A 26,203-nucleotide genomic window follows, 5' to 3' on the forward strand; every position below is an offset into this window, starting at 1 on the left:
CCTCTAAAGCTGTAAAGAGAGTTAAGGATGTAGACACAGACTCCACCAGATACCGTCTCATAAGCTGCCCGATTCTTATAACCCCGATAGCCACAGAGGGAGGGGGTTTGCATCGCTGGAAACCAAGTCTCCTGGAGAGCGATACAGAAGAAAGGGTGAAGGCTGAGAAGCTGTCAGATGTCAGCAAGGTGGTGGAAAAAACCGCTGACATTGTCCACAGCTGAAAAAGTCATGAAGAGAGTGAGGAGGCAGATTACGCCAATGGATCACCTGCTACCACCAACTGAGTACCCATGCACTCGACTTCCATGATGTCTGAGGGTCCGGTGAGATCTAGGTCCTCAGTGGACACCAGAATCCCACCCCGTCCTCAGACACGGAGCTTGTAGGTTGCATTGCGGTGAGCACCACTGCAAGTTCCTTGGTCTTAAAGGTCTTCTTATTGGATTTTTCTCGCTGCTCCTTGGGTTTCACTGGCTAGGAGAGCTTCACTGATTCAGTCTCCCGGACTGAGGAGGATCATGAAGCCCTACGACCAGCTGCTTGTGGGCACTTACGCCATTGACGGGCAACATCTTTCCCACTGGTGGTAACCTGGGATGGGAGGGACCCCATCTGAAAGAGTGGAGACGAAGAATTTGGATGCTTCTCCAGCTTAGAAGTGGGGATGGATGTCTCCGATGGGTTGGAGAAAGGGGGGGGGGGGGGGGGGGTTGCTCCTGAAGAAGGTGGCAAAGGAGCAACAGAGAGGGTAGTGCACCACACAGTCAAGGCAGCAAGTGTTGTCTTATGACTCAGGGACCTGACTGGAATTCACTCAACTGATGGGACTATCACTGTTGTCATAGTGACAGCATAAGAGGAAGTCAGTCACACAGGATGGAGTCGCTCATATTTCCTCTTGGCCTCAGTGTAGGTCAGTCAGTCCAGGGTCTTATATTCCATGATTTTCCGCTCTTTCTGTAAAATCCTGCAGTCTAGCGAGCAAGGTGACACAGGTGGGAGGTGAGGCACATGGAGTATTGGGATGTGATGGGTGTCCACAATCTCGACAAGTGAGGCTGGAAGTACAGCCGGAAGACATATGGTCGAACTTGCAGCACTTTAGGCACCGCATCAAGAGAGGGATATAGGGCTTGACGTCACAGTGGTAGACCATCACACTGAGCTTCTCAGGCAATGTATCACCCTCGAAGGCCAAGATGGAGAACCTGATTGTACCTCAGACCCTGATGAACGTGCCGGATGAAATGAACACCTCGCAGCTCTAAACTGGCATACACCTTATCATCAGACTGCAAAAGAAGGTCCTTGTAGAATATAATACCTCGGACCATATTTAAACTCTTATGGGGGGTGATCGTAACTGAAACATCCCCCAACTTGTCACAAGCGAGTAATGCCTGTGACTGGGCAGAGGATGCTGTTTTTATCAAAACTGACCCAGAGGGCATTTTGGACAAGTCCTCAACCTCCCCAAACTTGCCCTCTAAGTGCTCTACAAAGAACTGAGGTTTTGTGGACACAAAAGATTCCCCATCAGCTTTCGTACATACTAGGTAGTGGGGTGAATAAGCTTCACTGCCATTCTTAGCCTTTCGTTCCTCCCATGCTGTGGCCAGAGTGGGAAACAATTTGGGGTCATATGTGTTTGGATTAATTATAGCCCTGAAATGCTTAGAGACTGCTGGCAGCTGGCCACCAGCAAGAGAAGATGTGCCACTCTTCATTGCCTGTCATCTGCCCTGATGCCACCCACTCTGACCAGGGCCCTCCCCACGGGCGCCACCCAGCTGCAGCAAGGGCTACCTGGCAGGATGGGCATTGCTGGGAATCCCGAAGACCCAGGGTGACGGGCATCTACTGCTTGGCATATCTGGGGAGTTAATGGCACAGGCATCAGCAGAGCGATCCCATGGTCAGTGAGCTACAATCGACAGGGTATATGGTGACCCCACCACAACAGACTGGCTACCGTGCTGGATATCAGGTGCAAAGAAGTCCATGGACAGCGATGGCGCAGAAAGCAACACAGCACATGGCTGGTGGAAACTGCACTCAGGAATGTATCTTCGCCCAAGAGACAGAGAGTGGGTGGAACTGCAATGCGATGACGAGAAAGTGGGCTAAAGATCTCAATGCGCGATGGACACGATGCACCATGTAAGGCGCCCTTTCCCAATTGGCTCACTCTTTGGAAAAGTTTGGAAGTATGGAGGTCAAACCCTACAGAGTACCACCACATAAAGGCTGAAAATTGTGAGACTTCTTTTAGTCACCTCTTACAACAGGAAGGAATACCGCGGGCCTATTCTAACCCCCGGATCCACAGGGGGGAAAGTAATTCAGCCATTCTGTCTGCAGGCCAATGCAGTAGAGAGATTTCTAATTGCAAAGCAGGCAGAACTGAATTTTTTAAAGTTAATGTGTCCATATACTGGTTCCACCTCAGCTCATCACCTGCCTGGATGCCTAGTCACTTCAGATTTTGAATCTCATCCAGTGTGTGCCCCTTAATTTCTACTTCTGATAACTGTAAGTAATGACACTCCGTAAAATAATGGGTTAACTGTTTGCTGTGTGAACAGTTATAAGCATGTTTGATTAGTCTTCTGTCTGTGTCCAATATAGATTTGTTTCCACATTTTATCATTATGGTTGTTCATCAGCAAAAATCACATTTTTTAACTGACCTCCAAGGCTCCAGGTAAATAATTTTTGCGCGGCGCACTGAACTTTGCAAGACAGCATAATACTTCCCCACTCCAAGTTTAGTCTTACTCCCATTGTATCATTTATTAATGTGACCCTCTGTCTTCTAGTGTTAAGATACAACTCCATCCATACAAGGGGAATGCCTTTAACACCATATCATTTTAGTTCATCCACTAGCAATTTGCGATTTACATAGCTGAAAGGCTTAGAAACAAACCAGGAAATTTAAGGAAGGACCCTTTTAGTGTCTGGTTCTACCATAATTGTGTCAGTGAAATCACATATTGCTTTCTCGGTAGGGAAACTGATTTGAAATGCTGTTAAAATGTCATCCTCAGAGTGGTAGTTTAATATTCTTTTGTAACCTATCTCCTCAAAAAGTGTCAATAACATGAGAAAGAAGCAGCTGGGTTAATAATTAGGGGCATCTTGCTTACATTCAATTTTATAAATGGGTGTTACTACGACATACTTCATGACCAGAAGAGTTACAGTTTTTCTGTGACACAATAATATTTGTGATCTCATTACCGCAACAGGTTACTTACAGAGCTAATTTCTGGGAACTTCCAGTGTCATTAGAGCACTGTCTGCCCAGTTCCTATGATTTTCAATGTGTTCTCCAAACCTTTTTAGAGTAAAAAGATACATCTCCTGAATAACTACAGATATAGTATAACCAATTACTGTAAAAAAGAAACAAGCATTTCAGACAACACAAAGGGTCCAAATTAGAATATGTAGAATCCAAGAGTAAAATTAGTAAAGCAGACAGCTCCTTGGATGTTGTGCTTTAGTAATAAACCAAGAAATATATAAATATGACAATGTACAGGTTTCCACCATTTTTTTAATGTCACAGTGCAGATAAAATTTAAGACTTAGTAGAAACAACTGGGAGGTCACAGTACTATATTGTGATATCAATAACGGTTGCACTTGGGTTGGTAACCAACAATTCCTAAAGTCACTAATATCTAGCTTTGACCTGTTTATCTCAGCAATAGTTCCAACAAGAGTAGATTGGCAAAGCATAACAGTGATTGATCACATATTTCTAAATCCAATTGTCTTTTATGAGATAAAAATGTTGCTCAAATAAATGGTTTGTCTGAGACATGATAGTCAAATGGAAGCAATAACACATCCTGGCCATTCCGACTAAGTAAAAAAAAAAAAAAAAAAATACTGATCTTAAATATGTGCAACATTTCGTGGCCCTGTCAGCAACTGTACAAATATTAATTAAAAAAATAAATACTGATCTAGTCACTCTACAGCAGGGGTTCCCAAACTTTTTCTCGGACAGAACACTTCAAGAATCCCGGTACTCTGATGGAATATAACACATACTAAGTTGGGATTTCACCCATATCTTACATTTTCTGCTCCCAAGAATAATTAAAAGCTTTCCGTTTTTTTATTTATATATGATGCAGGTGCACATGTAATACACCATATATTGTATATAGGAATTTGGAAAAATTTTATTTATGCAAAATCTACTGTAAACTTATATCTCAGTGGTTTACTCTTATATTCCAGATTACAACAGCACAACTCATTTAAGAAGAAGCATCAGTAATTAATAGACACAGATAATTAATGTTACAACAACATCATATAATTGGAAAAATTTGTCCACTAATAAACATGTGAGTATGTTTTGTTAACAGTCATTTGAAAGTATGCATGCTAGACTTTCTGAGAACAAATTTAGAATTATCTGAAATTAATCAACTTAAGAGATAACTGGCATCAAAAGTTCAAACCTCACATGTTGGTCGCCTATTTTGTTCTAATGACTGCAAGATTCTGAAATATGACAATATAATTTTATTGCTCTATTTTTTTCTAAATCAGACAACACTTCTCGTTAGTTAATCCAGACAGTAAATAAGAATCTGAATAATTTAGAATCATAAAGTATTTATTTCAAGATGGATGCCATACTCATAAATAGGGAATTCCAAAAGCCACGTAATAATATTGTTCCATTAACAATTGTGAATTACTAACCTGAAACATTTTAATAACACAAACAACAGTGAAGTGATAAGAGTTCATTCAAAGTAGTAAAATCTAACCTCACTGAATTTAAAAGCACTATGTAATTTCAGCAGTCACATCAGGGTCCCATATCAGCTTTTATATAGCCATCTCTACCTCGGAGTCTGCAGTCCCCGTCTGACTTGTACACCGCTAATATCTCTTTTTTCCATTTGATTAAGGTGAGATTCTGCACCTTGATATAACACACACAACAAGAGTGTCTATAAAGAATATGAAACTGTGTGATATCACTGTGTCTTGAAATCTCTAGTGAACTAGTTGATATTAACCTCAGAACTGCTAACAGTCTGCAAGCTATGTTTATTGGACTGAATTACATATGCTGGTGACAATACTGAAAATTCTTTCACATGCACTGATATAATCATAATTTTGTCATAATTTATTCTGGCACTGTGGAAGTTAACCAGATTTGTAACATTGCTTAGTATTAGGCGATTCTTCTTTCTTATGGGGTTAAAAGAAGAAGGTGTGCTTCCATTTGTATATGGTGAATTGCAAAATGTGAACTGGCCTCCAACTGCAATATAATCCAAATGTATTGGGATGAACAACCTTCCAAACTCACTTCAAGTCCAGTTTACATCATTTGAATCTCTCCTACCTGACATTAGTTCTCTGTAAGTTATTTCATTTTGGCAACGTATGAGACTTGAAGATTCTTCAAAACCGAGTGCAACAAAACAACAGGCAAGTGGAATGTCACAAACACATTTGTTTATTTTGAATATTAATAAATTCTAAGAAACTAGAAAAACTTGTTTTATTCATTGATTACTTCAACTTTAAATCGTAGCTAATAACATGGAATCATAATTTTTAAAAAAATAAGAAAAAATGCCTTGGTATTAACAGTTTTTCACTGATCCATTATTCACATCCCACAGAATACCAGTGTTCCAAGGAATGCAGTTTGGGAAACCTGCTCTACAGAGTAATTTACTGGAAGGAATGTGTTAAGATCAAGTATAGGTGAGGAATTTCTTCTTCTTCTTTTGAGCTATTCCAAGCCCTGTAGACCACTTGCTGCATCAACAATCTGCTTCCCTCTTCTTCTATGTCTCACTGTCTCTCTCCATCCTGCAGGAATTCCCAATGCTGCAGCGTCCTTTCTATGTCATTTTGTCATGTGTGAGGTTGGCAACGGGTCTTGCTGCTTGGAGAGTGTCCTCAAACGCCTTCTTAGAGATTCTGTTGGTTTTCATTCCAGACACATGACCAGTCCATTGCAGACTCCTACATTTTAATTTGTGGATAATAGTGGGTTGCTTCATTAGCTGATAAATTTCAGTATTATCTCACACTCTTCAGATTTTAATCTCCAACCTAGGTATCAATATTTTTCTCATCACTTTTCTTTCGAAAATTTTCAGTTTTTCTCTTCCTTTCTTGGTAAGCATCCAACTTTCCAATCCATACAGTATTACTGGGCAGATGATGGTATTATATATCTTCATCTTAATCTTCATCATGACTGACAAAGTTTTACTTTTGAAGGGACTGCTTAGAGTGTATAGACATCTTGCTCCTGGACTATTCTCTCATTTATATCCAGTGTTATGATATTTTTGCTGCTGAAGCAGAATCCAAAGTATAAACTGATGAACTTTTTTGAATCTAGATTTGTGGTCAGTTTAAAAGTGTGGATTTAGGCTTATTACTTGATTTGTTTCAATATATTCTGTTTTCTCTTGGTTTATCAAAAGTCTCATTTTGCTGGCAACGTGCCTGATGCATTTCACCTTTTCTTTAAAATATTCTGACAGCACTATGAATTTTATTACAGGGTGAGGACGATTACAGTGAAATCTGAGTAAAAGGAAAGCCTATATTTTGTGTCAGGAACAGAAATTTATTTAATGCAGAGCACTAGCTCCACTCTAAACTTGAAAGAGCATTACAAGCAAAGCAGCAAAATTCTTCTCTATGTCAACAGAATGACAAAAATCATGCACTATGCACAATAACTATAAAATGTCAAGAACAAATCTACAAGGATTTGAAACATTATGAGGAATGAAATACATAAATTTGGTGAGGTTAACAATATTCGATTAACTGTTGACAGCAGGTGTGAGGCAGATGAAGTTTGGTTTAAATCATTGGCCACTACATTCTATGAATTCTTCCTAATAGTAACAGAAAACATATAGACAGAAAAAATACACCACAGAAAGCAGATCCATTATACATGCAGTATGTAATTCACAATCACACAGTTTTTTTCTCCCCCCACCCCCCAATTCAAGCAGTAATCTTATTGACTATGGTGACGCTTCAACCTAAGAAGTACTTCTAAAATCTTGTGTTCACTTGATAGCACCTCCCTTGTGTTATCATTGTAATACATTGAAAAGTTAAAGTGTATTTCCTGTAACGTGCAACAGTAGTACCCATTTACAAAAGTGGAGACAAGTAAGTTACCTACAATCATAGATCCAGTTGCCTCGTTCCCATATTGTCAGTGTTATTTTGAGGAGTTAGCTCAAAAAAGAATATAGAATCACTGATCCAACAATGATCTTTTAATATCTCATAAATTTGGCTTTGGTAAAGGATTATCTACAGTAAATGCAATATACAATATTGCAAACTGAGTTCTTCAGGAACCAAACAAGAAAAATTGCTGTGCTGCAATATTCTGTGATTTAGCAGGAGCCAGCTAGAAAGGGGGACAGAATTACAACTGATTCGCAGCAAACAAATTAACTCTTAATCTCACAAAAACTCATTCTATTCAGTTTCAAATAAAAATGACTCATAGTTACCAGAAGCAGAGGTCAACAGTCACAATCTAAATGAAATCCATATGTGAAATTCCTAGTGATCCAGATAGATGTGGATGTATTAACTGTAAACCTCAGTTTGCCAGCATTCCACGTACTGTAGGAATCTCTCTCATTGTCTTGTGTTGAAGGTAAACTAATCGATTTTTTCTTAAAAATGTTCAATATATGCACCTTTACTTACAGGGCACACATCCAACCCAAAATGTAATTATTGCCACACTGTAGCTATCACATCCTGAGTAGTGGAAGCAATAGCCTCCGTAATTTTGTGTCTCAATTCTGCAGTGTTTCGTAACACCCCAAAGCAAAAATTCACATGGTGTAGGGTCAGGTGAATGTGGAGGCTGGCAGAAGAGACATGTGTCATATCGTCCATTACAACCAATCCAATGGTCCGGGACTTCGATTTTCAACCAGTCTTGTACAAAGATATGGAAAAGGGAAGTGGCTTCATCTTGTTGCCATATAAAGTTTTCAAGTCCAGCTTTTAATTGGGAAATAGCAGTTCTTGCAACACATCCAGATAAGACACTCCTGTTATGGTAGCTTCAGCGAAAATAAATGGTCCGTACACTTGACGTCGAAACACAGTGCAGAAAACATTTAATTTTGGGGAATTTCTTTGATACTGCACAGGTTCACGAGGATATTCTGATCTCCATAAACATTATTGGTATTTACCTTTGCACTTAGATGAAATGTTGTCTCATTACAACATCACATGATCAAAAAGCCACATTCCCCCTGAAACACTTCATTTGCAAAGTTATAACATACACCATAGCCATTTGGTTTTAAAGCACATCCAACTGTAACCAGTATGGGTATATGTGTAAATGTCTTCTTAAAACCTCCTACACTGTTATCTTTGACAGCTGAAGTTCAAAACTTGCTTCCTGAATACACTATTTAAGACTACAAAGGTGACATGCAATGACACAGTCAACATTCCCTTCAGATACTTTTGGTCATCCCTTGCTTTTCCCATAACAAATACATCCAGTCTTTTCAAATTGACAATATAATCAGTGGTTATTTTGCCATGTAGGAGATCACAATTAAACTTTAAACAAAATGTATGTTGAACTCAAATTACAGATTCACTCTTAGCAAACTGTAGAGCAGAAAACACTTCAGGTTCAGGAGTGGCCATTTTGCCTATGTTCCACTGCAAGTGGGGAAACCAAGTGGAACTCATGCATATGATTATCTAAAACTGTTTGAGTTCCTCTTTAATTGTGACCTTGCACCAACACTCTACAATTCTTATAGTTGATAGTATCAAAATTTATAATTGGGACATTCTTTTATGGACATCCTGTATTTATTTCCAACTGGTATTTGCTGTTAATATGAGGAGTGACTCTAGGATAAACTGTAAATTTACATCCACAGTACTAGAAGTAAAAATAATTTACATACAAGCTATGCATATTTGGTTCAGAATCAAATTACAAAATTTGATGCAAAAGTCTATTACAGGTTGCCAACAGACAGTTGGGAAAGAGAAAATCTCCAGACATTCAAAATTAAAATTATAGGAGAAACTTGCCTTATTAGCCCCTCCTCACTCATTGTATGATTTATCAGCATATTTGGAATCAAATGTTCATATTGTTCATTTTCATATTAAATAAGTTTTAACTTTTCCAGATCAATAATATAAATGAAAGTCAAGCTTAAAACAACACAACTGTGTTGCCTTTACAAGAATATTTGGAACTTATCAGCCAGAAATTAGACACACAGGTGACCAGCGCCTTTTGGCATATCTTGACACTGACACACTCTTTTCAACAACGGTTACTATGAGCAAATGGAAGGAGTAGGAAGAGTCCACATTCACCTCTTGTTACCAACATCTATGAGGAGAATTTCATTGGGGAAGCCCTGGAATCAGTCCAATGAAAACATACCTGTTTCTTTCTGTATACTGATGACAGATTAATCATATGGCCACTTAAAGACATGATTGGAATGATTTCCTCATATGTCTCAATTCAATACACCAGAAAATCAATTTTATCTTGAAAGGCAAATTGAATGGAGTTGGATGTGCTGGTAAGCATCAGAGAGGATGGCACATTGAGCCATAGCACATACCATCAGAAAATGCACACCAACCTATACTAACATGCAGACAGCTGCCATCAGAAGAACGGTGTGCTCAAAACATTGGTACACAGGGTTCGCACCCTCTCCACCAAAGAGATCCTTGACTGTGAACTTCAACATTTTTCTAGAAAAGTGTTCACACAGAGGGACAAACCAGGGAGCCCTACACCCTACGATGATTATACATCTGGCTGAAACAGAAGAGGAATCTCAGGAGGATATGGCCATTGCATTTATTCTGTTTTTTGGTGCATTATATGAATTACAGGGTGAATTCTTTGTAAAGATCGAAGGAAGACAGTCTTCTGCTCAGGACAATCTCAGACTATGGATATGCAGAGTCTGTCAGCTCCCTTGCTAATGTGGCATGACATAAATAAGTCTAACAGTGTTTACTGTCTAAGACCAGTACCATGAACACCAACAGCACACCAGACTGTAGCAGCTCAACAAGTCAGCAGTCGTGGAACATCGCCTATCAAAATTACACGGAATGAATTAGGACCATACAAGGTTCTGACACAGAACTCTAACTTCTGGGACTGTCTCATTAAGGAATCTATTGACATTTTAGCAAGGGAACCACTGATTATTCATGATAGTGGCTACATCCTTTGTAGGGCATGGAATTTGGAGGCAGGCTGAGCAAGAGTGGGGATCTTACCCAGCAAGCGTCCCTGGGTGCAAACCTTGGATGAACAATTTGGTGGCAGGAGTGGCAGAGGGGGAGGGGAAATATGCCCTGTGCCGGCTCCTAGGCAATCAGATTGCCTATCCACCTGATGATGGTTGAGTTTATCTGGGGGAATAGACCAAACAAAAAGGTCATCAGTCTCATTGTACTAGAGAAGAATGGAGAAGGAAGTCGGCCATACCCTGTCAAAGAAACCATCCAGACATTTGCCTAAGGCAATTTAGGGAAATCACAGGAAACCTAAATCAGGATGGCTGGAAGCGGGATTGAACCATTCCTGATGATGACAATGTGGTCAACTGCCAAAATATTGTGCAAATTGGACACAAACATCTGGTCATTTACATGTGAACTATTTCACCATGAATTATGCCGGGAGAAACTGAAGCATCACAACTATTATTATCTCATTGTTTTTACCCTGTTTAGGAATTTCTAGAAATGAAGTTCTAATGCTTTAAGTCAATACATTCTGTTTGTAAAACTGTCATGTAACTATTAAGGATGTGTATGTTGCAATACCAGATGACTTGTTATGTTTTCACTTCCAGTTACTGAAATTTGTTATCATGTAATGTTTGATTAGTCTGCAAACAACAATGTATGTTTATCAATGTTGTACCATGGGTGACTTATCTTGCATCACCTGTACAATTATGTACTTAAATGATGTGTGGGACAAATAAAGAATCAAGAAATAAATCAATCAATTAAGGATATGGACAGCTCATGAAGTTCTTCAAAATCAGTTATGGCACATAAGTGCTGAGTGCGACATAGTGGAAAGAAACAACATTAGAGTAATAAGAGTAGGAGTAGAATTTCTGTCAAAGTTGCTGACTTTTTTTTCCTGTAATACAACCTAGAAACATTTCCCAGTCAGAATTAGTTGGTATTATATTTTACACAATTACTGTTTAGTGGCTGTTTATACCTATTAAAGCATAACCTGAATTGTTTCAAATCTCTGGAGGCTGGCTGATATCATATGGATAATAGCACATGGTGTGTGAACAGAAAAAAAGAGAAAGGAAAGGTGTACAGACATGAATGATTTTCATGGGAAATCTACTGTTTATCTTTTAAACAACATTTCCTGTTGTATCTGAGATTAATTCCTCGAACACATGTAACAGTGTTATTAATTTTCTTGTTTACAATAAAGCATACACTTGAATTTCCTCTCTGCTCTGTTGCATTGTAGTAAAATATATGGCCAGATTTTTATTGTATGTGGTCTTTTCTTTTATTTCTGTACTACTTTTATGCCAACGAGATCCTACACTTGTCCAGTATAGATAGGCGAATGATCGATACGGCTTATTACATAATAATAATAATAATAATAATAATAATAATAATAATAATAATAATAATAATAATAATAATAATAATAATAATAATAATATTTCACTTCTCTCACCAATCCACAAACCTATTTTGGATTCTCGAGTTCTACTGTTTTTATCCCTAAATAGACTATACATTATATTACTTTGAGTTGAGTTTTATTTAAAAACTGAGTGCTATTTTTAAAATAACACTGAAATAAGAGCCTAATTGATGGCCACAGAAAATGAAATAACAAGAGCATTCATTCACACATTGTGTTCATCAATTGCTACTACTTTGAAAAAGCCACTGGTCCTCAGCTATTGTTATTATCTAATACTTCAAACAAAGCATTTTAACTTTGCACAAATCAAGATTAACTGTCTATATACTTGCAAAATCAGAATCTGTCTGAGACAAATATTAGAATGAGGCACAATTTACACACTTGAGTCCAAGTATTGACATACATTGTACAAGTAGTGATGAATGGTGTATTCTTTTAGTCTGTTGTTAAATATTTGGGAATTTAAAATTTCCTGCCTGATGTCCTCTAGATATAGACATGCACCACAACACAATAATTCATTGTGAACCCTAGAGAGGGATATGTGGCCTCTGTGTAAATTATTTCTATTGTGATTTTCTGAGTTCATCTTAAATTCACTCTTATTATAAATCCATTGGTCGAAAAAAGGCCTTTGCAAATTGTTTGGTTATTAACTTTATGCAACCTTCTTATTGCAAGCTTCCATAGACACTTTTTCCTATACTGGCTGCAATGCCTCACAAGGTTGCAGCACAAAACAGAATTTTATGGATATGTGCTATCAGTCCTTTCTATGGATGAAGACAGTGAAGGCAAATCAAATTTTTGTTATCACATAACATGCCTCATAGACTCAAAGAATTGAATATGTGACTTGTCAACTCTAACACTTCATCTGATAAAATTATGGTTGTAATATATGTGGTACTATTATTTTAATACTATTTACCTTCTACACTATCCTGTAGATTAACTTTTCACATATTTTTCCACGTGTCCTTCAGTGTTTGTTACATTTAGGTACATTCAGTGCAGAAATTTTTAATATTTCAACTAATCTACTGAGAGAAATAACAAATTACATTGTACGCCCATTGAAATACTCTATAAACTTGTGTCTTACAGAGGGTGTTTTTCCTGATGCCCTCAAATTATCCAAAGTGATTCCAGTCTTTAAGAAGGGAAGTAAATCTGACCCCGCAAACTATAGATCAGTTTCACCAATCCTAGTACTAGCCAAAGTCTTTAAAACCATCATGTATAAACAAAAGTGTGAGTACATAGAACTGAACAGGATGTTAAGTATGTCACAGTTTGGTTACAGAAAAGAAACATCACACACGCAAGCTGTTGAATTCTTAGTTAGAGGCATTTTATCAGCATTCAAGGACCATGCTCATACAAAGGTAAATTTCTGTGATCTGAGCAAGGTCTTTGATTGTGTTGATCACCATGTTTTGTTCTCCACACTAGAATACTATATAATCTGTGGTAAATGTCTAAAACTAATGAAATGATACCTCAATAAAAGCAATCAGATGGTGGGTTCAGGAGGCCATTTGTCAGGTTCAACATGGACTGCCCCAGGGATCAAAATTAGGACCTCTTCTATTCCTGGTACAAATAAATGACTTACCGTATAATACAAACGTAAAGACATATATGTATGTAGATGTTACTACTTTTCTGTCTGTAAGCCATATATTTGAAGACCTTGTCAAAAGAATGAATTTGGTGAAAGAGAGTGCAGCATCGTTGTTCAATGCAAATGGTGTACTATGAAATGTAAATAAGATGCAGAATGTGTGGTTCAGTCAACCAAAGATTGCCAAAATAGAAAAATATAATCTAAAATTTTTTGGCATTACATTTGACAACAAACTAACATGTAACACCCATGCAAAAACAAGTAATAGTTAGATTATCAAGAATAATATACTTGTTGAATAGGCTGATGTCACATGTCATCTCTGAATATGTAAGGACAGCATATTTTGACTTTCTTTAATGTATTTTAAAATATGGATTATTGCTCTGGGGAAACAGCAAAAAATACATAAAATTCTTATAATTCAGAAGAAAGCAATTAGAGTAATGGCAAATACAGATAGCAGAACTCATAGCAAGCCTTTGTTCACCAAGTGTAAGATTTTAACTGTAATTAAGTTATATATTCTAGAAAGTGTTTATTACAAACTGACTAAGCTACCAAATTTAAGTGTAACAATTCAAAGACATGATTATAATACAAGAACGAATACTACTCTGCTCTTAATGCAAAACAGGCTAGCAAAAACAAACATTAGTTATACCTACACGGCAATCAAAATATGCAACGAACTGTGTAAAAATGTCACAATCATGCCAATCAAATCATTTAAGGAAAGACTCCACAGCTTCTTGTTAGCAAACCAATTTTATTCTTTAAAAGATTTTTTAGAAACATCAAATACAACAATGTAAATAGTGTAAATATATATTTTGTAATATTAATAAGTAAATGTACTGACAAGGTCTAATGCATGTACAAATGCTGAATGACTAATAAAGAATCTGAATCACTGCCCCCTCCAGGTTTTATTGTAAATGCCATGTCTAAATAATATGGAGTTTTTTAATATAGTTTTAGTCTGTAGGAACATAACATCTATCTCACTCTGTGTCTAGTCTCATAGTGATGCAAGAAGCAGTTGTCCTCAAAAAGTTGTGGGATTCTCTTTGTGAAAATCAGAATCTCATATATATGCTTGGAATGGACATTAGATCTAGCTTTTCAAACAAGTGTTTGCTGTGTTGTTTCTTTTTAGTTCTCACCATTGCTCAGATGATCTTTCTATTCAGTCTAAAAGCTTTCAGTGGGTTAGTTTGCTCAGATACTGCTCAAAAAATTATACTACACCTACCTACTGAAACAAAATATGAGTAACATACAGTTAGGGTTTTTTTCCACATAAATCTGTGATACTATGTAAGACATTCACAATGTAAAGTAAGGAAACAACAATGACTCATCTGTAGTGCATCAGTGTGTCAAGTGCAGTAACACATAGCAGAAAATAGTACGCACACTAGCTTTTGAGCAATTGGTCTTGCCATGGCTACGGAAGTGTGTGTGCTACTGGTGGAATAAGAGCTAATGCTCAGAAATGAGTGTGAACATTGTTTTCTGTTGTGTGTTACTGTGCTCCACACACTGACCCACTACAGACGAGTTGTTTTCTTTCACTTATTTTACATATTGCTCCGTACAGGAATTTCCATCATTGTTTTAAGATATTCATATTACATATGAAACTGTTCAGTCAACTCACTATGTTGTTTGTATGATAACTCTGAAACACATTTTTATTTTTTAATACTCCAAAGAATTTGACACATTTTGCCGTGTCCAGTTTCTTGTCCATATAGATTAATTTACTTATACATTGTGCTAATTGTTTCATGGTGGAATAATTTCTGCCTTTGCAAGGCTTAATTTCAAATTATTACTCTTGTCCAATCCCCCTATTTCCCCAAATGTCTGCTCAATATGGTGAATTAAGTCTTCATCAGTTTTACAGGATACTATCAATGTTGAGTGATTTGCATAAAGAATGGTATCAGACTGATCCTGGCACGTCATATCATTGACATAATACAAAAGTTGTAGTGGCCTTAATATTGTCATGATTTATGTTTTCGGAGGCTTTGGTGGGGTCACAAAAGATGTGTCATACACACATTCTATTTTAGAGACATCTGCTAACTTTTGAGACCACTTCATAATATTGTGTGGGCTTTACTGCACCCTTCCTAAAACCATATTGATTATGTAAAATAAAGCTGTTTAAAGTAATGTTGTGACATTAATTACAATTTGCTATTTGATCATGAGTATCTCTTTCAAATATTTCTGAAAGAAACTGACAACAATGAGATAGTCCCTTTTCATCATTTGCACTTTTTATGAGCTGGCTGAAGTTCAATATATTTTAATCAATCTGCATAACATGCTTCATCAAAATACTGGTTGATTATGAGGGAGAGTGGTTCTGTCATACTACGAAACACTATTTTCATTATTCTTGTGGGAACATCATACCAACCCATTGGATTTAAATTTTTTAGAGGCATTATGATTTTCATAACGTCAGAGCTTGAAACTTGGGAAAACTTAAAACCTGAGCAGTTTCTCTCTGTCATACTAGGATCTGTAAGTTTGGAGTAAGTATTAAAATCCATGGAGAAGAAATAAAAACTTTGAGGTTCGCCAATGACATTGTAATTCTGTCAGAGACAGCAAAGGACTTGGAAGAGCAGTTGAACGGAATGGACAGTGTCTTGAAAGGAGGGTATAAGATGAACAGCAACAAAAGCAAAAAGAGGATAATGGAATGTAGTCGAATTAAGTCAGGTGATGCTGAGGGAATTAGATTAGGAAATGAGGCACCTAAAGTAGTAAAGAAATTTTGCTGTTTGGGGAGCAAAATAAATGATGATGGTTGAAGTAGAGAGGCTATAAAATGTAGACTGGCAATGACAAGGAAAGCGTTTCTGAAGAAGAGAAATTCGTTAACATCAAATTTAGATTTAAGTGTCAGGAAGTCACTTCTGAAAGTATTTGTATGGAGTGTAGCCATGTATGGAAGTGAAACATGGACGATAAATAGTTTGGACAAGAAGAGAATAGAAGCTTTCGAATTGTGGTGCTACAGAAGAATGTTGAAGATTAGATGGGTAGATCACATAACCAATGAGGAGGTATTGAATAGAATTGGGGAGAAGAGGAGCTTGTGGCAGAACTTGACTAGAAGAAGGGATCGGTTGGTAGGACATGTTCTGAGACATCGAGGGATCACCAATTTAGTATTGGAGGGCAACATGGAGGGTAAAAATTGTAGAGGGAGACCAAGAGATGAATACACTAAGCAGATTCAGAAGGATGTAGGCTGCAGTAGGTACTGGGAGATGAAGCAGCTTGCACATGATAGAGTAGCACGGAGAGCTGCATCGAACCAGTCTCAGGACTGAAGACCACAACAACAACACCATATTTCCTGAAGTTTATAAAACATTGCTCTAAATCTTTTCTGTAGCTTGCAATAGTCCATACTTGTATAGTAGACCTAAGCTTTATTGCAGAATAAACTAAACCATAGAAAAAATAACATCTTTATTAGAAAATATGTATATAAATTAAAGTGTAAAATGTGATATTTTTTAACCTTGTAATATACATAATAGGTAGAATTAAGTAAGTCTAGTGCCTCATCCATCATGTCATGTATATCTGGTAAAAATTTGGTCTCCTTCAAATGCATAACATTGGATTAAATGGTACCTCAATTTGAGGAAGCATTCTGGGGAAAAAATTGCATCAATTTCTTTGCAATTTTTAATAACCCTAAGCAGGTTCAAACATATTCAAAATATTTCTAATTTGTTTAGAAAGTGTGCTGCAACACCCGATATCAACAAATATCTGTACAAATATACATTATAAACAGTGCCTGAAAGAAATAGGTGTTGATCATCACTTAATATTAAGCCAGAGAAGTACCCTGTATCCTTAACTACTTTGTTAACTTTTTGTATGTGTTTACATATTTAAGTAATTCAGGGTTTTGATTAACTTTTGCATCCATGTGCAGTTTCCTTCCCTTAATGATGGATAATTTAATTTTTTTGCCATTCATGCTCTACTTTTATCAGACTTGGTCCATACTGTTACAAAGGGAAGCATTCACTGGAAATACTCATGAATTTTGTTGAAAAGTTATTATATCTGTCATTTGTTGAAGTATGTTTGCTGACTCACTACATGGTTAGGCTTTGGTTTGTAATAAACACCTCCACATTTTCTTCACTGAAGTTCCTACATATTTTTGTTGTGTAGCCGGTATTTAATTTTGATAGTGATGACCTACAGACAATGTTGCACGGTTTGATACACCAAAATCTGTAATAAAATTTTCTTTTACAGTGTAATTATAGCTACTTACACTATTATCAATACATGTTGAAACAGTTTGTGTCACCCTTGTGCACTGGTCAAAATTTAGATTTAGTCCATTTGTGGCTGTCTAACTCTTTAAATGTGAAGCACATTAGTCATCAGTTCTTACAGCTATGTTGAAGTTAACATATATAACAGTTTTTAATGTATGTAATAATGTTTCATTTATCTAGGAATACAGTGCCTATACAGTACCCAAGAGTGTGACATATGCTGATGATAAACTTTGGAATGTAAAGACAGAGATTTAGGAACCAGGTTTTAAATTGTAAGACATTTCCATGGGTAGATGTGGACTCTGACCACAATCTATTGGTTATGAACTGTAGATTAAAACTGAAGAAACTGCAAAAAGGTGAGAATTTAAGGAGATGGGACCTAGATAAACTGACTAAACCAGAGGTTGTACAGAGTTTCAGGGAGAGCATAAGGAAACAATTGACAGGAATGGGGGAAAGAAATACAGTAGAAGAAGAATGGGTAGTTCTGAGGGATGAAGTTGTGAAGGCAGCAGAGGATCAAGTAGGTAAAAAGACGAGGGCTAGTAGAAATCCCTGGGTAACAGAAGAAATATTGAATTTAATTGATGAAAGGAGAAAATATAAAAATGCAGTAAATGAAGCAGACAAAAAGGAATACAAACGAGATCGGCAGGAAGTGCAAAATGGCTAAGCAGGGATGGCTAGAGGACAAATATAAGGATGTAGAGGCTTATCTCAAGAGGGGTAAGATAGATACTGCCTACAGGAAAATTAAAGAGGCCTTTGGAGAAAAGAGAACGTATGAATAGCAAGAGCTCAGATGGAAATCCAGTTCTAAGCAAAGAAGAGAAAGCAGAAAGGTGGAAGGAGTATATAGAAGGTCTATACAAGGGCGGCGTACTTCAGGACAATAGTATGGAAATGGAAGAGGATGTAGATGAAGATGAAATGGGAGATATGATACTGCATGAAGAGTTTGACAGAACACTAAAAGACCTGAGTCGAAACAAGGCCTTCGGAGTAGACGACATTCCATTAGAACTACTGACAGCCATGGGAGAGCCAGTCCTGACAAATCTCTACCATCTGGTGAGCAAGATGTATGAGACAGGTGAAATACCCTCAGACTTCAAGAATAATATAATAATTCCAACCAGAAAGAAAGCAGGTGTTGACAGATGTGAAAATTACCGAACTATCAGTTTAATAAGTCACAGCTGCAAAATACTTATGTGAATTCTTTACACACAAATGGAAAAACTGGTAGAAGCCGACCTGGGGGAAGATCAGTTTGGATTCCGTAGAAATGTTGGAACACGTGAGGCAATACTGACCTTACGACTTATCTTAGAAGAAAGATTAAGGAAAGGCAAACCTAAGTTTCTAGCATTTGTAGACTTAGAGAAAGCTTTTGACAATGTTGGCTGGAATACTCTCTTTCAAATTCTAAAGGTGGCAGGTATAAAATACAGGGGGCGAAAGGCTATTTACAATTTGTACAGAAACCAGATGGCAGTTATAAGAGTTGAGGGGCATAAAAGGGAAGCAGTGGTTGGGAAGGAAGTGAGACAGGGTTGTAGCCTCTCCCCAATGTTATTCAATCTGTATATTGAGCAAGCAGTAAACGAAACAAAAGAAAAAATCGGAGTAGGTATTAAAATCCATGGAGAAGAAATAAAAAGTTTGAGGTTCGCCGATGACATTGTAATTCTGTCAGAAACAACAAAGGACCTGGAAGAGCAGTTGAACGGAATGGACAGTGTCTTGAAACGAGGATATAAGATGAATATCAACAAAAGCAAAACGATGATAATGGAATATAGTCGAATTAAGTTGGGCGTTACTGAGGGAATTAGATTAGGAAATGAGACACTTAAAGCCGTAAAGGATTTTTACTATTTGGGGAGCAAAATAACTGATGATGGTCGAAGTAGAGAACATATAAAATATAAACTGGCAATGGCAAGGAACGAGTTTCTGAAGAAGAGAAATTTGTTAACATCGAGTATAGATTTAAGTGTCAGGAAGTCGTTTCTGGAAGTATTTGTATGGAGTGTAGCCATGTATGGAAGTGAAACATGGACAATAAATAGTTTGAACAAGAAGAGAATAGAAGCTTTCGAAATGTGGTGCTACAGAAGAATGCTGAAGATTAGATGGGTAGATCACATAACTAATGAGGAGGTATAGAATAGAATTGGGAGAAAAGGAGCTTGTGGCACAACTTGACTAGAAGAAGGGATCGGTTGGTAGGACATGTTCTGAGGAATTGAGGGATCACAAATCTAGCAGTGGAGGGCAACGTGGAGGGTAAAAATTGTAGAGGGAGACCACTAAGCAGATTCAGAAGGATGTAGGTTGCAGTAAGTACTGGGAGATGAAGAAGCTTGCACAGGATAGAGTAGCATGGAGAGCTGCATCAAACCAGTCTCAGGACTGAAGACCACAACTTTCAAATATAAGTTATTCATTTATATGACAAAAATTCTCCCTGCTTTCAGGGTCTACTGAGGAATTAACAGGTATGCAAGAAGCTCTATATCCACTAGCTCTACGGTGGTAGCTAGTTTGTAATCTGTAAACTTATTTAAGATATTTTCAGGTCCGGATATATGTTCATTTAGGCATATTACCTTTTTGGATCTATTAACTTTTAAAAGATGTTAAACCCTAATCTTCTTTCCTTTTCCTTTTCCCACCCCTTACATCATCTTTTAGTCGGGACACACTATATACATATAGACTGACTAATAACAAAGATTGCTCTGGTGTGGTCCTACCCACCCAGTAAAAGATTTTAATTTCTTGCTTTATGTAAAACAGTGTTTGCTGTAATAAATGCAATGCATATAGAGCTTACGGCAATGTTTTATCAATTGTTAGGCGCCTACCAGGCCTATGGTGTGGGTGTAAATTTCATTCAACGCACTGTTTTATTTCTGTCTTATGTAACAATGATTCAACAGTTATTGTTATGTTTCCGGCGTTTAATTCTTTAGTGCACCGCTAGTAAAAATTGTGTGTTCCGCTTGCATTGGCCGTACACATTTGTCAAATGTCTCGAAAGAACTGAAGGTATTGTGGAAGTCCAGACAGAATTTACCGAATTTGAGGACCCTCCTTGGAACTTTTTATTGGTTTATAACGCTTGACTCGTCGTCTGTGCCTTATCCTTCACTACTTGACCCATAGTTGAAGTGTGACCTTCCTTCTTCCATCTTACAAGGCTGCGTAAATATATTTATAACTTATCATGTCGCAAATCTATCATTTCTTAAACAATATTTCGTCGACGGACAATATTCATTTCTGTAACATCATCCGGTAAGATGCTCCACCTGCTTTCCTCGAACACAACTCAGTGGTGAGTGTCTTGCTACCACCATTACCCCATTTCGCTTTAAGAAACAAGTATAGCGCGCCTCCCAGCATGGTGAAAACCAATTTAGTGGGTGCGTGTTAATTGCCTATTTATTGAAGTAGCGCCTCATCTGGACTGACGAGGTTGAGCAGACTCTGTTTCACGGCTTTTCACCTCAGTAAAACTCTGAATCGAACTCCGGACCTCTGCTTCAGTTGTAAGCAACTATATGCAGCTAGTTATTTTAGTATCATATTGATCATAAATTGCATGCAGGGAAGCATATGATGATGTAGGCCAAGTCAATTCTTCCTTCCATGCCCACGGAAACAGCCGTGAAAAAACTATTAGCTTATCGTTTGTTTTTAAGCCTTGATGCTCATCTGTTGGTTTTTTATCCGAGATCACTGTTTTCATCTGTTGAAACTTGTTCTATAGTATAGTGTAGGCTGGTATAGTATGTTCAGTAGCACGCTTGCCAAGGGATGCACTGTGTATAATAAATAACGTTACGGTAGCTTCATTCGTCATTCAATATATATAAAGAAGCAGGCTGTGGACACCAATGGTTTCAGTTGTGAACTTGAGCCACTACGTATTTCAGTTCCGGTACGAGTGAAATAGGAAGGGATAGTGACAGTGACAATATGACAGTACTGTCAATAGTGCAGTAACATGCTGCACTTCTGTCTGTGTTACGAAATAATATCCATCGGCAAGTCATTTGCGTGATAATCACTACATCCCGCATACTATTATTATTATTATTATTATTATTATTATTATTGTTGTTGTTGTTACTCATCACAGAAACAAATACGGTACCCGTACCTGACATGGTAACAGGTTCGCCTTGCGCAGACGAGACACTACTTCATAACAGTTTCGTGTTGCACAGAAGACACACTCCTCTTAACGCCAAGGCCGACGCGAACTAAACAGCTGCTCGATTCAGACGGCAGCTAGCACGTGACAGTCGTAAGCCAGCGGCGAGAGAAGTATATTGGCGCCAAAAGATAAATTAGTGGCCAGAATTCACAAGCTTTCGTAGTTTTCTGTGACACGGAAGATGAATCCCTGCAGATAGAAATATCTAATATTTTTAATGGCCAGAACCAGAATTGCAGATGCACGGTATGTTTGACTTGTAGAGTACCAAATTGGGTAACTTTTTTGCGATAAGAACGTTATCAATGAATCTTTCCTTGATAAGGACGTACCTTTATGTATTACGGAGTCCTTACAGATACAGATTGTAGCAAGGGGCGATTCAAGGTCGGGCGGGGCGCGTAGCAGCAATGGATGAACTGCGAGGCCTCTATCCGGCAGTAACTATAGGTTTTTAAATGTTTTGTATTACTTCTGTACAATACGTGAACGTTGCCTTGTTGAAATCGGATTTGATGCAGCTCTGCATACTAGCCTAACCTATGCCAGTTTCTACATTTCTGTATAACTACTGCAACCCACATACGTTTGAACATGCTTACTGTATTCAACCTTGCGTCTCCTTAAACAATTTTTACCCCCTAACTTCCCTTTATTACCGAACTGACGATTCCTTGATGCCTCACAACGTGTCAAATCAACTAATCCCTTCTAGTAGTCCAATTGTACCATAAATTTCTTTTGTCCCGAATTCGAATAAGTACCTTCTCATTAGTTACAGTACTCGATCTGCCCATATAATCCTCAACGTTGTTTTCAGTAGCACCACGTTTCAAAAGCTTCTATTCTCGTCTTATCTGAACTGCTTATCGCCACATTTCAGTTCTGTGCAGGGCTACATTCCAGACAAATACAGTGCCTTCAAAGAAGTATTTCTAACACTTAAATTTATGTTCTCCAATTACGAATTCCTCAGTTTGTAAGTCCTTTCCATGCTATCGCTAGTGCGTTTTATATCTTCTGTACTTCGGCCATCATCAGTTAATTTGATGCCAAAACAGCGAAACTCGTCAAATACTTTTGGTGCTCATTTTCTAATCTCATTTTCTCAGCATCCCCTATTTAATTTGATAGAAACAGAACAATAAGATGATTACGAAGTTCTGCACATTTCGGATTTTGGCTACGTAAATTCAGAAAGTTCGAAAGAAATACAAGCACGCAATGTCCTTAAGTAAATCTAAACGCAATGTCCAGTTCGTTTAGATATTGTAGTTTACAGGAACATAATCGAGCAAGTTACCAAATTTAATAGGGTAGGATATTTGATATCTTATAGTTGCACACCAACTAATTTACTAAGCATGGCTGAATACAGTAACATTACTCTGGTGGTTTTTATACACCAGAGTAGGGTCACGAACTTGTAGATGCAGAAAATCATACCAGCCATTCCAAACTATAGATTTTGACATAAAATTGCTGTACATCATACACAAAATGATAAATCAAGCGCACATATTTAACTATTAGCAGTAGAAATAGTTAAACTAATGATAATAAAAGAAAATCTTATACTTTAGATCGCTTCAAGGGATCCTGAAGACTTTGAAATATCTCGAAAACTACACATCGGATAAAAAAAAGTTCTAATTCAACCCTACACAGTACGTGGGTGGCGAGGGGTAACTTCGAAATCTTCAGAGGGAAGCGCCATTGTTTCCTGCAGATTACGACTACGGCAAAATCTAAAAAAAACATTTGTCTGAAGCATTTTCTTTGTTTCATCACAGAAGGAATTGTTATCGGAGGAAGAGGAATGGGTACGCAATCAAAATTTATGGCTTGCTACTCAATGACACTTGAATATTCAATGGCACATAGGACCCCACCTCTATGCTGTGAGGGTACAACAGGCCAGTATTTCATAACTTCCAATTGGAAACCCTCTTCGCAACGTTTTATTCCTCCAACATATGAAACAGGGACAACTCGATCAGGCCCGGATCTATGATAATTCCGAACCGAGGCAAAAATTTGATAGTGACGAAATCTCCCCCCCCCCCCCCCCCCCCATTATCCCTACCTCGAGCGTTTGAGATAGATAGGACGTTAAAACATTTTTTAAAAATATGTTCATTTCGTAGCACACATCTTTCAGAAGAGTTTGATACATAAAACATGTATGTTTGAAGACAGTATTTGGTCTTAAGTGTGCCAAAGTGCACCTCTTCACAAAGAAATCTCCTAGCGCATGTCACTATATTTCACTCTGTGGAATTCAAATGTGTATATTTTGTAATAGAGGCCATCAAACCTGTATTCAGGACTGTGGAAATTACAATGTTCTGCGTGCCTCTCCAGCTCAAAGTCGCCTACTCCCCTTAAAAGAAATTCACAAATAATACTGGGTTAGATTATTTGCGACTGGGAGAATAAGAACTATTCAGAAAATTTGCACTCTTTATTGCCTATTAGCTAACAACTTTCTCTTTTGTGTGATATAAAATTAAATATAGGAAACATACAACCAATAAGGACAGGAGACACGTAAGACAGAACACATTTCTTCAGTCCTTAGGTCCTAGCATTTTTTTCTCTCTAATATTGCTACATCTTTACACGGTGTAGTTTCCTTTCTGGGGAAGAATCTATTACCTCATCAAAGTTCGTTGAAAGTTTTGCTTCATGAAAAATCAAAATGTCGTTGTCTAATACTGAAAAAGCTGTTAGTACGAATAGTACGCAAGAATGGTGTGGTTTCTCGATTTGATTACGTCTATTTTGTCATGTTATGCTAGACAAAACGAAATAGACCTATCTAATATTGCAGCAATTGTAATACACGCCGAATAAGAGAGTGTGTTTTGGCACAAATCGTCATTTTTATGTACCTCATTTACAGAAATAACACGACAGAATATAATTCACGAACTACCACATCAAATGCCTATTTGACCTACGACGAGCGAAACGTTTTATGCTAGGAAATAGTTTCACATTTCATTCATATGTTCCAGTTTCTCAAGCAAGAGATTGAAATTTTTATACGCATTTGGAATCATCATATACTTCCATACAATTTGCGAGATGCCGCCGTTTCTTTTCCCTCTTCGTTCTAACAAGCAATCTTGTCTTTATCAGGTTACCTTCCATTCAGAAAGCTGTTGCACTCACCGACTGTTATATTGACTTGTAAATTATAGAGTGCAGCGATCAGTCGTCCTTTTTAAATTTTATTGTGCAGTTCTAGACTTCGGTTATAAGCTAGCCATTTTTAATGCACTATTATTTCCTCTCAATGCATGTTAATTCCCTGTTGGTCGGGCTTCATCCACAGTTCAATGAACAGGGAATTACAGGCATTAAGCGGAAATAATAGTGCATTAAGAATGGCTAGCTTATAGCCGAAATCTAAATCTGCACAATAAAATTAAAAAGGACGACAGATCGCTGGAATCTATGATTTACAAATCTTGTCATCACTAATTCCGTAGCTATTCCAACAACTGTCGAACTTATTCTCTGGCTAACTTCACTATCCCTGACAGAATCACCAGTTCAGTTGTCCCTGCGTTTATTCTCTGGTTAGGGGTTACTACGTGTTCTACAACGCGTTTTCCAAGCTATTCCGGAAATAGAACTTAAGCGACTGCTAACCGAGGACTTCACAACTGGCCCTTAGGGGAGGTAGCTATCTGCCAAAACTTTTCTGTCAAAATTTCATTTTCTTGGATACAGCGAGAAAATAATATGTAATCTTTCTTACCTGTTATTCCTGTTAGTCGTTTGTTTGCAATCTGATAGTCTGAATCTATGGATTTCCCTAATAATTATAACAACTCTGATCATTCACACACCCGATCAACCACACAACAAACAGCGATTGGCATCCACATGTTCAAGTTTTCCCGGCTCAGCTCGTACAGCCCCATCCACTTTTGTCTTTGGTAAAGTTTTTTATTTCTAAATGCGGCGGAGATTCTCCTCACACAGGCATCATGTACACTATAAACACATCCGAAAATCAACTTATGATTCGTTCATAAATCAACTTAGTATGTGTTCAAAAATGTTCAAAGACCAACAGGGATGCATTTCAAAATCATATGAATGATCGATATACCAACATGCGCTCGATACTAGGCGCTTTGAGAAATAGGGTTTTTTCTTCAAGAATATGAATTTGGCACCCCTGAAAATGCCACCCT

At 37.6% G+C, this 26,203-nt stretch overlaps 1 protein-coding gene across 2 annotated transcripts in view; it reads right to left on the minus strand.

Moving 5' to 3' along the window:
- The window catches only part of LOC126282115 (D-threo-3-hydroxyaspartate dehydratase-like), a 127,233-nt gene extending 101,701 nt beyond the window's left edge, over window positions 1–25,532 (minus strand). Inside the window, exon 1 of one of the 2 annotated variants that reach the window (XM_049981582.1) lies at window positions 25,142–25,532. In XM_049981582.1, the coding sequence (XP_049837539.1) occupies window positions 25,142–25,148 (7 nt within the window). In that variant the 5' untranslated portion in view covers window positions 25,149–25,532. Of the gene's footprint in view, window positions 1–21,935; window positions 22,228–25,141 lie in introns of those variants that run through there. The other variant, XM_049981581.1, reaches the window with a different exon arrangement.
- Window positions 25,533–26,203: the final 671 nt, after the last annotated feature.

Source organism: Schistocerca gregaria, chromosome 7 (assembly GCF_023897955.1).
Source record: "Schistocerca gregaria isolate iqSchGreg1 chromosome 7, iqSchGreg1.2, whole genome shotgun sequence".
Lineage (NCBI taxonomy): Eukaryota > Metazoa > Arthropoda > Insecta > Orthoptera > Acrididae > Schistocerca > Schistocerca gregaria.